The 14,758-nt window shown below is 42.6% G+C and overlaps 1 protein-coding gene across 2 annotated transcripts in view; it reads right to left on the reverse strand.

The window, feature by feature from the left end:
* The window catches only part of LOC124004681 (OTU domain-containing protein 7B-like), a 50,075-nt gene that overhangs the window by 20,987 nt on the left and 14,330 nt on the right, over positions 1 to 14,758 (reverse strand). For both annotated transcript variants that reach the window (XR_006833508.1, XM_046313372.1), the window contains exons 2-11: positions 6,821 to 7,036; positions 6,218 to 6,400; positions 5,784 to 6,011; positions 5,490 to 5,591; positions 4,946 to 5,073; positions 4,735 to 4,841; positions 4,390 to 4,517; positions 4,101 to 4,250; positions 3,254 to 3,368; positions 473 to 551 (exon numbers count right to left, since the gene is read on the reverse strand). Coding sequence is in view for 1 of the 2 variants with exons in the window: in XM_046313372.1 (XP_046169328.1) it covers positions 473 to 551; positions 3,254 to 3,368; positions 4,101 to 4,250; positions 4,390 to 4,517; positions 4,735 to 4,841; positions 4,946 to 5,073; positions 5,490 to 5,591; positions 5,784 to 6,011; positions 6,218 to 6,400; positions 6,821 to 6,905 (1,305 nt within the window). In the remaining variant the exon portion in view is untranslated. The remainder of the gene's footprint in view (positions 1 to 472; positions 552 to 3,253; positions 3,369 to 4,100; positions 4,251 to 4,389; positions 4,518 to 4,734; positions 4,842 to 4,945; positions 5,074 to 5,489; positions 5,592 to 5,783; positions 6,012 to 6,217; positions 6,401 to 6,820; positions 7,037 to 14,758) is intronic.

The raw sequence follows: 14,758 nt of genomic DNA on the forward strand, positions 1-14,758 counted from the left end.
CTCCCAGCATTAGATTGGAATGCACAGGAAGGCCCCACAAACCATTTAGTGTGAGGTCATTTTATGGGTGGTTTGTTTTCAACATGGGGTTTGTGAAGCAGAGGGAATGACTGCCGACTAGAACAAAACAGAAAATGACAACCCACATAATTACAGAAACCCACACAGTTATGGAACACAGTAAATAGCATATCCATCCATCCATACCTATCTCTCTTCATTTCAATTTAATCATCCATTACAACATGCTAAAAACGTAACCAGGTAGGTAACATATGATCTAAGCTTCACATTCACGAACAATATAGAGGGGTGTTCATGTATGCTATTGTTACAAAATTATCTGCAACCAGGGCTGAATCCAAACCGACAACTCAAATGGTCACAGTCTCCCATTGACATCAATGCATGACTGAGGGAAGTGTGTTAAGAGTTAGGATTCCCCCTTAGCGAATGAGAACACGAAAGATACCTCACAGGGCAGGGGCAGCCAGGTGACAGTCATGTAGCTGTGTAGCAGCTGGAGCTTTGCCTCCAGGGACAGGGTCACACTGAGGGAGGAAGACAGACAGGTCAAAGTTCAAAACGGAGGGTGAAATCGCCTTGTCGTGCCCCTAACAGTAACACCATGTTGGGTGAAACATTTAGAGAAAGGGCTGCTTCCCATAATATTACATGCATCATTTAGAGAAAGGGAAATAAGAACTAGGCTACATAAGTGATGTCTGGAAACATGACAGTTACTCAAACTAGGCTAATGGCATGGCATCTGTTCAAGTCTTGAGGCCCAAACGGCTCACTTGAAACTATGTAACCTTTGATAATGGATAAATACTGTCAGAAATGCTGAAAGCTGAAATTCTAATTCCCCATACAAATTGTTCTATAATCCATTTGACAAACTACGTACAGTGTCTTCAGAAAGTATTCATACCCCTTGACTTATTCCACATTTTGTGCCTGAATTCAAAATGGATTAAATAATCTCACCCATCCACACACAATACCCCAAATGGTATACACCACGTTTTTAGAAATGTTTGCTCATTTATTTCCATAAAGTATTCACACCAGAGTCAATACATGTTAGAATCACTTTTGGCAGCGATTACATCCGTGAGTCTTTCTGGGTAGGTCTTTAAGAGCCTTGCACACCTGGATTGTACAATATTTGCACATTTTATTAGTTTATTCTTCAAGCTCTGTCAAGTTGGTTGTTGATCATTGATAGACAGCCCTTTTCAAGTCTTGCCATAGATAGTCAAGCTGATTTAAGTCAAAAATGTAACTGACATTCAATGTTATCTTGGTAAGCAGCTCCAGTGTATATTTGGCATTGTTTTAGGTTATTGTCCTGCTAAAAGGTGAATGCTAAAAGGAGAATTTCTCTACCAGTGTCTGTTGGAAAGCAAACTGAAGCAGGCTTTCCTCTAGGATTTTGCCTGTGCTTTCTTTTTATCCTAAATAACTCAATAGTCCTTGCTGAATACCAGCATACCCATAACAGGATGCAGCCACCACCATGCTTGAAAATATGAAGAGCGGTACTCAGTGATGTGTTGGATTTGCCCCAAACATAATGCTTCGAATTCAGGACATAAAGTTAATTTCTTTACAGTTTTACTTTAGTGCCTTTTTGTAAACAGGATGCAGGTTTTGGAATATTTGTATTCTATAGTCATCCTTATTTTCACTCTGCCATTTATTTTAGTATAGGGGAGTAGTGCTGAGAAATTAAATACAAGTTATTTTTTGTTTTTTAAAAGAACTAATTGTGTTGTTGGTTCAATTATTTGAAATCCATTTTTCCCCGTGAGCTCAATGCGCACATTGCAGTTTCTCTAGAGATAAATCTGATCCAGCCTGAACTGTGCGATGTAGTAGTGAGTTGTAGTTTCCAGCAGACAAATATTTACATATTTTGGAACTTTAAAATGTGGTAATTAACTACAATGACCATAATCCATTGCACATCTACTTTTCCGGTCTTTCTTTTACACCTGCTACAGAAGAGACATGAATATTTGATCGTGATTGGACATAACTAGCGAAGCAACAGCTGCTTTCTATCTCTACCTGAAAATACAGGAGTCATAAAAGTATGCCTTTTGAAGAACTAAAACAAATTGGGATTTTGTCAGACAGCAACTCTACAGAGATGAGGACTTCGAATGAAATAAAGCCATAAAACAAATGTAATATACACAACTGAAAAATTATTAAAGTCATGTGAATAAATGATAAGCAGTAATGGACAGTCCACTACCATCATGGGACTTTTATTCATTGTTTTATTCAAACTAAATAATCAAGACGTGATTATTTTTATATAATCAAACCAAAACGACCTAAAAAAGCACCAATCGCTCAGCACTATTGAGGAATAACTACAATGTTGTTGATCTGTCCTCAGTTCTGTCACAGCCATTAAACTTTAACAGTTTTAAAGTCACCATTGGCCTCCTAGTGAAATCCCTGAGCGGTTTCCTTCTTCTCTGGCAACGGAGAAGTCACTGGGTGTATTGACAAACCGTCCGAAGTGTAATTAATAACTTCACCATGCTCAAAGGGCTATTCAATGTCTGCCTCTTTTTTATAAAATAAAAAAAATGTATCTACCATAAGGCGTTCTTCTTCGCAAGGCATTGAAAAACGTCCCTGGTCATTGTGGTTGAATCTGTGTTTGAAATTCACTGCTCGACTAAGAGACCTTAAAGATAATTGTATGTGTGGGGTACAGAGACGAGGTAGTCATTCAAAAATCATGTTAAACACTATTATTGCAAGATGTTTCCTCCTGAACTTATTTAGGGTTGCCATAACAAAGGGGTTGAATACTTACTGGCCAAAGACATTTCAACTTTTAATTGTTTTATTAATTAGTAAAAATGTATAAAAACATAATTCCGCTACAAAATATGGAAAAGGTCAAGGAGTTTGAATGCTTTCTGAAGGCACTGTGTTAATTCCATTTAAGTTATTTTTGTACACCATTCCAGTTGAAACAACAGCCAATCTTAATCCTGTGGAATAAATATCCAGTTATTTTTATTTCAGGCTATTTCTGTATTCCCCCTTGTTCCAATCATAGAAGGCATTTAGAGCTAATCTCATTCTGACTGACGAGCATCTCTCTAATCTGGAGCAGGGGCCAATACAGGATATTAGGTCCTACGAGGACATAGTGACTGCGTGTGTGTTTTTGGAGGGGTTAATGCAGACCCAATTTGAAGTGCAATGAGTCAGATTATACCTTGCCAACATGACATTGTCCGTGTCATCCTTTCCCCATTCCCAGTCCTTCCCAGGGTCCACTGCAAAGTGTACAGGCAGCATTTTGTGTTCTGAGTCAGTGAGAGGGATCACAACTGTAGGGGAGAGGTAGCAAAAATGTTCAAAGTAAAATTAAAAGCATTCTTCAATCCAGCAATTGTCATTCAACTGATGCAAAGTACTAATTAAAGAGGGACCGTAATGGCCAATTTCTATGCCTCATTAAGAATGCAACTGAAAAGACTAGATTCGTGTCTTGGAGGCGTACTTTGATGTTGGTCATGGGGTGAGTTCGTAAACACTGGCAATCTACTCTAATTAGTACTCTGGTTTGAGAGACCCAGAGTGCAGAATAATTGAGGAATTTACAAGACATACACCCAGTTGACATGTTTCAGTAAAGACTGGCTAAAAATGTTTTATTACTACAGTCATTAACCCTTCTTGATAAGAGAATGCTAACCAGCTTTTCTAGGGTGAGTAAAATGGTCAGAGGTTGGTGTTCTCTCATTTGTGTCTGGAAGTAGCTAGCCAACTTCTGCGTGAGTGTTTGACTGATGTGAGATCAGAATGTTACTCTTCAGTCGGAGTGTCAAGTGAGTGATACTTTACAAACAAAACACTGTCAGTCAAGGGAATTACTTGAAACCAAAACTTCCAATATTACAAAGAAATTAGATGTCACAGGTACCCCTGATGACTGATGTGCAGTTCCTCTAATTTCCACCTTGGTGAGGTATAGTCTATTCATGTGGACCACTTCACTATGAAACGTGTTGGTTTTGTTGTAATAGGTAGCTAAGAGGATGATAAAAACATAACATTACCTTGCTCTTTCGAGCCATCCTTCTGCTCCATGGAGACGAGGGCAGAGAAGTGGGCCTGGTCGTACGCCAGTACTAAGGGCGAGCGATGGCACTTGGCAGCTGGCACCTCCAGGGGCAGATAAATCCCTCCGAATGGGATTGGGGCAAAAGCTGGCGAGGGAAGGAAGGAGGAGGAGAAGAACAACATTCAGCATAAAACATCACAATCAGTTACAACACTAAAGTTCATAAAGCACAGCTTATGGATGTAAGGCGGCCAAATTGGTAATATCAACATGTGTCACCTTACCCTCTCCTCCAGAGTCCCTGAGCATGGTGTCTGCCACCACTACTATGGGCCTCCTCAGGACATGGGCCAGGACGAACACATGGAACTCCTCCAGACTCTCGTACACAGGCTCCTCTGATGACTCCGTCCTGCACATAGGAAACAAATGGGGTCAGATCAGGAAACACGCAGGAAGTGACATAGGTAGCCACTATCTAACATTTTCCTCTTACTATCTTAGTCTTCGTTCCAAAACAGAGGCTCATGATGGGCCATAACTCCATTTGGCATGCCTCAAACTTAATATAATAGTATACATACTTAACATAAATAATGCGTGTGAGAGGTGTCCGAGACAGGTCTTACCCATTGCTGCCATTGGTGCTGTAGTGTATCCTAGGTTCACTGGAGGCCAGTTTTAGCAGCTCATTCCACTCCTTCTGCCACTCCTCCTCTGTGTACACCAGACCAGACTGTGGACACACACACACACTTCAATACACTGAAATGGAAGTTTGGACTGTAAACAATCCCTTGGACAAAGTTTCACATGGATCCAACCTAGTGAATCCCCCACCTCTTTGTTCTGCAGGGTCTGCTGCCACCTCCACCTGCGTCTCAGCGACTCCCTCTCCTGGCCGTGGTCCATCAGTGCATACAGAGACTTCCGCAGCATCAGGTCACGGTCATGAAAGCCCCACATACCTGCAAGGCCATACAGGCACATAGTATAAACAACACCATCTCAAAGAAAGGAAAACCAGTGGTTACATCCAAACCTTACAAGGCAAAAGGCAAGTTGTTTGATGTGAGAGTTGTGTTCTTAATTAGACTAGTGTGCCATTATGGGCTGTAGCTTCAGGAATATCACAAATAAAGCCCAATTTCTAAGGATGGATTACAAGGCATTTTAGCTACAATGCTTACACCTCAATTGGATCCTAATGAACTGCTCTGGGCTAAGCCTCTCCAGTAGGACACTGACACTTGGCTATAATGTGTACCACAATTATTCAAGGGCTTACTTTAGCTAACAATGAAGCTCTCATCATTGATTGACATAGCAGAGTATGACCTAACACGTTAGATTTGGATCTTGTTTGAAAGGCTATGACACTCACCCAATGACGCTGCATGTAACAGGCAGTTTCCGTCCCCACTCGTCGCCAATGGCAATAGACTCTGACAGTTAGGACCCACCCGTGTCCACCAATTGAGTCGGCCTTAATGTAAAACAGAATAGGCACTCACGGTTTCATTCACACTAAAAACAATTCAGCATGCACGTCTAGTACTGAGAAGCTATGGTGTAGACGGTCACCTACACGACACAATTAACAAGATTGCCTCAGAAGTGAATAAAGTCATTTATTTGTAATTGGTGGCAGCAGTGGGACCCGTGCAGTTAAACTCACCGGCGTGCTCTAGGGCCACCATCATAGATTGCTCAATGAGGTCCCTCTCGATGAAGCCACGAAAGTCGTCCCGGTACACGGTGAGGTCGGGCAGCTGGAATGTGCACAGAGGCGTGTCCAGAAGGGGCTCACTACTACAGTTGCCCGTACTGGAGACGTGTGACCGTGCCAGGGACACGATGGTAGAGCTGGCATGGGAGATGCCTCTCGATAGACGCTTCTCTGTGGCTGCGGAGGGAGGTATCACAAGAGAGAAAGAGGAGTTTAGGTTAGTTGTGGGAAGGGGTAGGAAAGAGAAATTGGACAAGGGGAAAGTATACAAGGAAGGCTGACTTGAGAGAATTGACAAAAAGAATGAGGAGAACAAGAGGACAACAGATAAGTGGTTGTAAATAAGTGACATTATGCCCAAAATATATATTTTTTTTACTTACCACTGTTTTCACCTTGCAGCACCTCCTCTTGACGGTGAAGAAGGGGGCGCCCCACTCTGGCCATCTCCTTCTCCGGGCCTGGGTACGTCCTCTCCTCAGCAAAAGAGTACGACAGGTTCCCAGCATGCACTTGTCGCAGCTGTTCAAAGTCACTGAGGGCAGCGGTGAGATCCCAGTTCTTCCCTGCAAATGGAAAGGACAAGTCAAACCTGACCGAAAAAGCCAACGCATTCTATAAAAGTCAGATCCACTCAACAGTCATTAGTATGAATATTTACCATATGTCAGAACCATAGCGACTTATGTAAAGACCACTGACACATTCCATTGCTTGAGTAAATACTTGAATTTTGAGCATGTCTTGTCTCTCACCACCGTATAGCTACTGCAGTGCATTACATTTTGAACCCATATTCTTACCTGCAACTTGTGCTGCTGCTAGGCAGCAAGAGTTGAGTCTCTTCTAGATTTAACTTCCTCCTTTTACATGATAGCTTACCTAACCAACAGCCTTAACTGGGAGGTGCACTGCTCAATGTATACCCCTCACTAGCAGTTGTCCATAAAACCATCTATTTTACCCCAGAATGCCTTGCAACTCACCCTCTAGCAGGTCTCTGGCTAGTCCTGGTTCGGCTCCAGTGGAACGGACAAAGTCGGACAGGACTGCGTCCATATCCAAGGTCATGTGATCATGAATTTACAGGGCGGCATCAGGTTAGGAAAAAAAACAACAACAGGGGATCCGCCCTCCCCGACAAGACCACTGGACCAAGGGGAAGGGGGACTCTTCAACTTGCCTTACACGTCCAGCCAAACCTAAATAGCATCAAAAAGAAGCAAAAACGGATGAAAATGTAAACCTGAACTGGCATCAAATTATGATCCATTTGTACAGCAGGCAGGTATTGTGAAATGTAACGTTATAGGGCCAGGAAAAATGATTCAAGTGTGTTAAATGTAATCTTAACAGCTAACACACACAAAAAGATGGACCATAACCCCACTGATCCTTTCATAGTGCCCATGTGGAAGCCTGTTTTTGTAAAGAGCAACACCTCTGTGGAAAATTATTTTCCAGTTGACCCTTCTGCCTGGCCATGTCTCACTCACCCATGACCACTATTGTGGGTGATCACATTTGCATTGAATCATGGCAACAAGATAACATGTTGCGATGATGCAGATGAGTCTCTGTTTTCTACCTACAAAGCACACTCCTAATAGCAAATCTTTACTTGTGCTATTGTGCACAGCCACAGATTCAGTTAACTGGCCGTCACTCCTATCACGATGGGCAATAAAGAATGCTTTACAAAAAGCACCACAGAAAATTGCTCATTGCAAAAAGTACTAGCATTGGGGAACCTTGACAGCTCAATTATAAAGTTGGCAAACATTTAAGGCCAGACGTAAGACAGAAAAGCTCTACACAAGGACATTATTGAACGCGCCTTCAGTTGGAGGCGAGCCTTCCCTTTAAGAAACCATTCTGACTATAAACATGGCTCAGTCAGTGAACCTCCAAACTACAGGGCACAAAGAAGTCTCAAACAATGACCAGGGTTTAGAAAAAGCCCAAAACTGCAGCATTCCATGGGTAATAGAAATCACATTGCTGAAAAGAGGCATTGCAGTATCAGGCAAAATGACATTTTACTATGGTAAGTGTGATAGGTTTTCAGTGTAGAAAATAGCAATGATGACCCCCAATCGAGACTGAGGAACAATACATTTTCTACAGATGGGCTATTGAAAGGAGAGATGCAGAGGGCAATCAATACAAGTGCAAGGATGACTGGAAATGTCCCTGACAGAAATAAGATGGGCTTCTAGTGTCAACATCTCAGTCCATAAGGTAGCCTAGTGTTTGGCTGTAAGAACTGTGCCAATGTGACCTATAGTACATTTAGCAAATATATAAAACACAACATGCAAACTGTTGGTCCCATGTTTCATGGGCTGAAATAAAAAAAATCCCAGAAAAGTTCCTTACAAAAACCTTATTTCTCTAAGATCTTATGCACAAATTTGTTTACTTCACTGTTTGTGAGCATTTCTCCTTAGCCAATATAATCCATCCACCCAGCAGGTGTGGCATATCAAGAACATAATGCCACACGCTCAAGTTGAGGAAGCGTGCAATTAGCATGCTGACTGCAGGAATGTCCACAAGAGCTGTTGCCTGAGAATTGAATGTTCATTTCTCTACCATAAGCATGTCGTTTTAGAAAATTTGGTAGTATGTCCAGCCAGCTTAACCACCGCAGGACCTCCACATTTGGCTTCTTCACCTGCGGGATCGCCTGACGGAGGTGCTGAAGAGTATTTCTGGCTGCAATAATGCCATTTTGTGAGGGGAAACAAATTCTGATTGACTGAATGGGCCTGGCTCCCCCCATGGCTACACCCCTGCCCAGTCATGTGAAATCCATAGACTGGGGCCAAATGAATTTATTTTCAATTGACTGATTTCCTTATATGACCTGTAACTCTGTAAAACCTTTGAAATGTTTGCATGTTGCGTTTATATTTTTCGTTCAGTATAGATATCTGAATTGAGATTATGCTCCCTTTGAGCATACACTGCCTAAAGCAGTAATTCAAATTCCTTTGGTACCCTAGTGTACATCTTAGAGTCTAAAACCCCATTTCCCTTCTATCCTCCTAAATGGTCAAATGTTCCACCTCTCATGTTATGTTATGAATTTGAGATAGTGAAGTTCAAGCTTCAAGCTGTGACTGGACTACTGTCCTTGTTACCTGCAGTCCTCTAGCTCCACCCATGCCTCAGTGAACTCTTCACCACCGCACCTGATGAATCATGAGTTCTCTTTTTCTTTTTTACACCCATACCTCTCTCTTGACCCAGCCTCACTTGTTCTCCTGTCCTTACAACAAAGGCACACTGGCAGGCAAGATAAGAAAGGCAACAGGACAAAAGGTCTTTCTAAACCAGTGAATTTCCAGTGCCCTCGTTCCAATTTCGGCCACAAAAAAAAAGAGAGAAAAAGACTTCTCTGCAGGGTCTCCAACACACTTGCGGTGTAGCAATTCACATCTCGTGTCTATTCCCAAAGCCGCTGTAACACACAGCTAGGAGCTGTGGATAGGGGCCAGCCTACCCTTCAACAAAACTATACAGTTCCTTTGGAAAATATTCAGACGCCTCGACTTTTCCACATTTTTCTACGTTACAGCCTTATTCTAAAATCGATTAAACATTTTGTACATTTTACTCAATCCCCAATAATGACAAACCAAAACCAGGTTTTTACAAATGTTTGCTAATGTATAAAATATATTAAACTGAAATAACACATTAACATGAGTATTCAGACCCTTTACTCAGCACTTTCGGGAGTGATTACAGCACTGAGTCTTCTTGGTATGACGCTACAAGCTTGGCACACATGTATTTTGGGAGTATCTAACACTCTTCTCTGCAGATCCTCTCAAGCGTTCAGGTTGAATTGGGGAGCGTTGCTGCACAGCTATTTTCAGCTCTCTCCAGAGATGTTGATTGGGTTCAAGTCTGGGCTCTGACTACTCAAGTCACTTCTGCATTGTCTTGGCTGTGTGCTTAGGGTTGTTGTCCTGTTGGAAGGTGAACCTTCCAACTCGATCTCCCAGTCCATGATGCACTGTAGGGATGGTGCAATGTTTCCTCCAGACGTGACGCTTGGCATTCAGGACAAAGAAATCCATCTTGGTTTCATCAAACCAGAGAATGTTGTTTCTCATGGTCTGAGAGTCTTTAGGTGCCTTTTGGCAAACTCAAAGCAGGTTTTCATGTGCCTTTTAAAGCAGGGTGGCTTCCGTCTGGCCACTCTACCATAAAGGCCTGATTTGTGGAGGGCTACAGAGATGGTTGTCCTTCTGGAAGGTTTTCCCATCTGCACAGAGGAACTCTGAAGCTCTGTCAGAATGACCATCAGATTCTTGGTCACAATCCCTGACCAAGGCCCTTCTCCCCTTTGACCGGGCAACTAGCTCTAGGAAGAGTCTTGGTGGTTCCAAACTTCTTCCATTTAAGAATGATGGAGGCCACTGTGTTCTTGTGGATCTTCAATGCTGCAGACATTTTTTGGTACCCTTCCCCAGATCTGTGCTTCGACACAATCCTGGCTCGGAACTCTATGGACAATTTCTTTGGCATCATAGCTTGGTTTTTGCTCAGACATGCACTGTCAACTTTGGGAGCTTATATATAGTCAGGTGTGTGCCCTTCCAAATCAATAGAATTTATCACAGGTGGACTAATGATCAATGGAAACAGGATGCACCTGAGCTCAATTTTGAGTCTCATAGCAAAGGGTCTGAATATTTACATATATAAAGGATTCTAAAAACCTGTTTTCACTTTGTCATCATTGGGTATTTTCAGTAGATTGCTGAGGATTTTTTTTTTTAAATAAATTTTAGAATAAGACTTTAACGTAACAAAACGTGGAAAAAGGGGTCTGAATACTTTCAGAAGGCACTGTTGACAAGAGGCTGTGTGAGTATACTCAGAATTCAAAAGAGATAGGTGTTGAGTTGAGTGGACAAGTACTTCCGGCCCTGGAGATAGGTTAGGGTTTACACTAGTGAGAGAAGCAGAAGCCAGCAACACAATATCTTCCTAGGGCCTGGCTGCCATACAAAGCCTCTTGTTGTGTTGACTTTACTGCATCGCATAAAGATCATTTTATGACCTGATTGGTGTGAGACACTATTACACCTACTGCTGGGAGTTGAGCAAACTAAGTCCTGCAAATAATGATGTATCAACGGACAAGCTAGTGCCAATGCCCGTTGGTAATGTGTCACTCTGTGGACAGAATGTACGCTGACAGACCAGTGAAAGGACTTTGTTATTCCCAGCCTCTAACGTCAGCCATTCCTGTGGACGCACTCAGCTTCTGACACATCAACCAGCAGGAGCTCCTGACAATGGGGAGAGGTCCACAAAACTAGGAAAGGGTCCCATTAAATTATTAGTTGACAGCTGCTAGGGGTGATAAACCAACAAAGACAACAAATTAATGTCAATGTTGTGTCTGCAAGTATTGACAGCAACGTAAGCGATCTGGGGTTGAAACTGTCAGAATTTCCCAAAAATAGTTTCATTCAAGTTTAGGTTTTGTGAGAGACACACCTAAGCGATGGCCTGACTAGCATAATGGCCGTGTTGCCAGCACAGAGCAGTCAGTTGTGTGTGCAGGCCGGCCATGCTTTTGTCTGAAAGGTTACATAATGGGAGCTGCTGCTAGCATGTGGGTGCTGAGCCTGGGAGAGGCCTGGATCACTGAAGCAGACATGGTCACCACGGCCTGCTGCAGCCATTGTGTGGGCCCCTGGAAGATTCATGGAGGTAAACAAGGGATGGAGAGACAACCTCCATCACAGTATAGGCTTCCAGCAGTGAAACAACTGCAGGCTAACCAAAACAGAGACTTCCACGAGACTGAGAAGTCTAATTCAAGCATGTGAAGAACAGGCCTACTGCAAGTGATTTAGGAGAAACGAGAGTTGAGTGTAAGCACAGTCAATGCGGTGCTAATCTGACTTGGGCTAACAGGACAGTACAAAGTTAAATGTCAGCAACCCAGAATCTCTGGCCAGCTACTCCATTAGATTCTGGGTGGAGGAACTTCCATCAAGCCTGGACTAATAAATTAGGTCCAGCTGTACCAGGCACTCTCATGATGAATCTGCATAGCCTGTGGTAGTGCACAGGGGGAGTATCAAGTATCCACAAGGCAGTCAAACTGGTAGGCCTACTGCTAAGATGGATGCACAGGTCTGGAATGACCGATATTTCAGAATTTGTGACCTCTGCCAACCCTTTACATAGACGTAATCAGAACCTCGTTAAGCAAACAGCTACTATTAAAGGTTCAACTTCCTGATTTGGCTTTGTTTAGCGACTTGGTCATTACATGCAACGGCCATGACTGAAGCCAAAGTAGAGTTGTCTTGGTGGGTGGTTTAATGTGGGGCTAGTTAGGCACCGTCAATAGATTACACAATGTAAATGGGACAATATTTTATTTTAGTTGTCTCATTAAATGCCTCAATATTTGTATATGTATTTTTATACAAAGTTCATTTGAGGTTAAGTCATTGTGAGCTACTGACATTAAAATAATTGTCCCATGTAGGCCTACGTTATGTAATTTACTGATATCCTATGGTGTTAGTTGGGGACTATCGAATGTCAAACCAAATTGACCATGGGCATTACGAAGGGGGCTCGAGCAGCTACACGTACCTAATTGATGATTGATTGAGTCCTGCCAGCTGTGTACAGGATTGAAATAAACTCAACCTAAGGAAAACTGTTACAGTACCCTTTATTCTGTGACATACAATTTTTTCCTTTAAAATCTCAGTTTTGGACCAGATTGACTTTATGACCAAATTGAAATTTGCTTTTTAGAGGCAGTCACTTTTTAAAGTGAACACTCTATGCATCCTTACAAAATGAGAGTGATCTGCACTTCCAGTGAAGGGGGAGCAGGGTTGTTGCCTGTCACTAGTACACAGCAGAAGGACTTGCCATTTCATGTTTAGCCCACTAAGTCATTCATCATGTGAAACACGAACCTCACTTTCCAGTCGAGAGGGAGAGTGGCTAGAGCCTGAGGCCCAATATGAAAACGGTAAGGCTAGCCACTATACCTGAAGATACTCAGCTTTACAATTATATCATTCCATTGTCATCAACATATAGCCTAAAGTCAGTATTTTCCAAAGATGGACAATTGGGTTGTTCTATTCCCATTTCATGCTCAGCTGGATGACTACAACCTCTAAATTAATCAGTTCTATTTTAGTTTAATCAAAGTTTCCCTGTGATCTCAGGGAGTGTGTAACACCCTGACACCACTGCTAAAACATGAGTGATGATATAGAAGGGCTGATAAGACAACCGAGGCTGTGTGAGAAGCGTCAGCGATGATAAATGTTGCCCAGTGGTAGGCCCATACCTCTGGGCTGGAGGAAAGGTGGAGAAGGGTTAGGAAATGGCATAGTAGTAGTCCGAGGCACAGCAGCTCAGAGATGGAAAACGCTGGAACAGCTTAAGCTATTTGGTTTCACTGATTTATGAACTTTATGAAGTTGCATAGTAGACCGTAGACTATAATCAGATAAGCTACTACCATACATGGAAAACTTTTAGCGCATTTAAGGCTAGCCTAATCATTGAAATAATTCTGATTAACCACAGCTATATATATATATATATATATATTATTTGCAATAGCCCCAAGCCTTCCTTGTTTTGTACTAATAGGCCCTCATTCTGAGCAAGTCAAATGTACCAAGGATCAGTCAGAAACGGGATCAAGAGATCATAAAGTGACTAAACAGAGTACAGACACTTCACAACTAGAGGAAGTCAAACAATGTGGTGATTACTGACTGAAGCTGAGCCCACTTTCTCATTACATAACTGCACCGCTACGTCTGAGGCGGCCGAGTTTGTCTGGCGGAGGAATGAAGTAATATCAAGCCCATTTACCCAGTTCCTCCTGAGCTTCACAACCCTGCAACTACAGCTAAGCATACTGCACAGCAGCAACGGTCTTGTTGTACAAGTCAGCATAACACAGCTCAACTGAAGTAGCCTACTTCTTGCTTTGCATAGCTGCAGAAAGGTAAAAAGGCAGGAGCCCTGGACAAAGAAGCCCAATCAAAGATTACAGGTTACACACTGCAAGGCGACGAATCGCAGGACATCATAAGAGACATAGCGGCCCAACATAATGCTACGCAACGTAACACCATGGTAGTCAACACAATGCAAATCATTGAGTGCCCATTCAACACTGGCGCAGGAACACAGCAATGTCTGTGTCCAGTCAGGAGCCGAGAAGACACTACTGCCCATATGCTCCTGTTCCACATCTTGCCTTTACAGGGGGGGATAATTAAATACTCCTGTTCTGCTAGCAAATTGGTGTGTTGCTAATTGTACCGTCAATGTTTTGTCCGTTTGGTTGAGTAAATGTGCTTAGTTCAGGTGGCGAGACTAATGTCTCCGGTTTTCAATGCCTTCCAGCTCTTAGCCAAATCAATATACACTGCTCAACAAAAAAAATGGAACACTAAAACAACACATCCTAGATCTGAATGAATTAAATATTCTTATTAAATACTTTTTTCTTTACATAGGTGAATGTGCTGAAATCAAATGTATCAACCCATGGAGGTCTGGATTTGGAGAGACACTCAAAAGTAAAGTTGGGAAAAAAAACACTACAGGCACACAACTTTGATGTAATGTCCTTAAAACGAGTCAAAATGAGGCTCAGTGGTGTGTGTGGCCTCCACGTGCCTGTATGACCTCCCTACAACGCCTGGGCATGCTCCTGATGAGGTGGCGGATGGTCTCCTGAGGGATCTCCTCCCAGACCTGGACTAAAGCATCCGCCAAATCCTGGACAGTCTGGTGCAACGTGGCGTTGGTGGATGGAGCGAGACATGATGTCCCACATGTGCTCAATTGGATTCAGGTCTGGAGAACGGACAGGCCAGTCCATAGCATCAATG

The sequence above is a fragment of the Oncorhynchus gorbuscha genome, linkage group LG19, assembly GCF_021184085.1.
Source record: "Oncorhynchus gorbuscha isolate QuinsamMale2020 ecotype Even-year linkage group LG19, OgorEven_v1.0, whole genome shotgun sequence".
In the NCBI taxonomy this organism is placed as follows: Eukaryota; Metazoa; Chordata; class Actinopteri; order Salmoniformes; family Salmonidae; genus Oncorhynchus; species Oncorhynchus gorbuscha.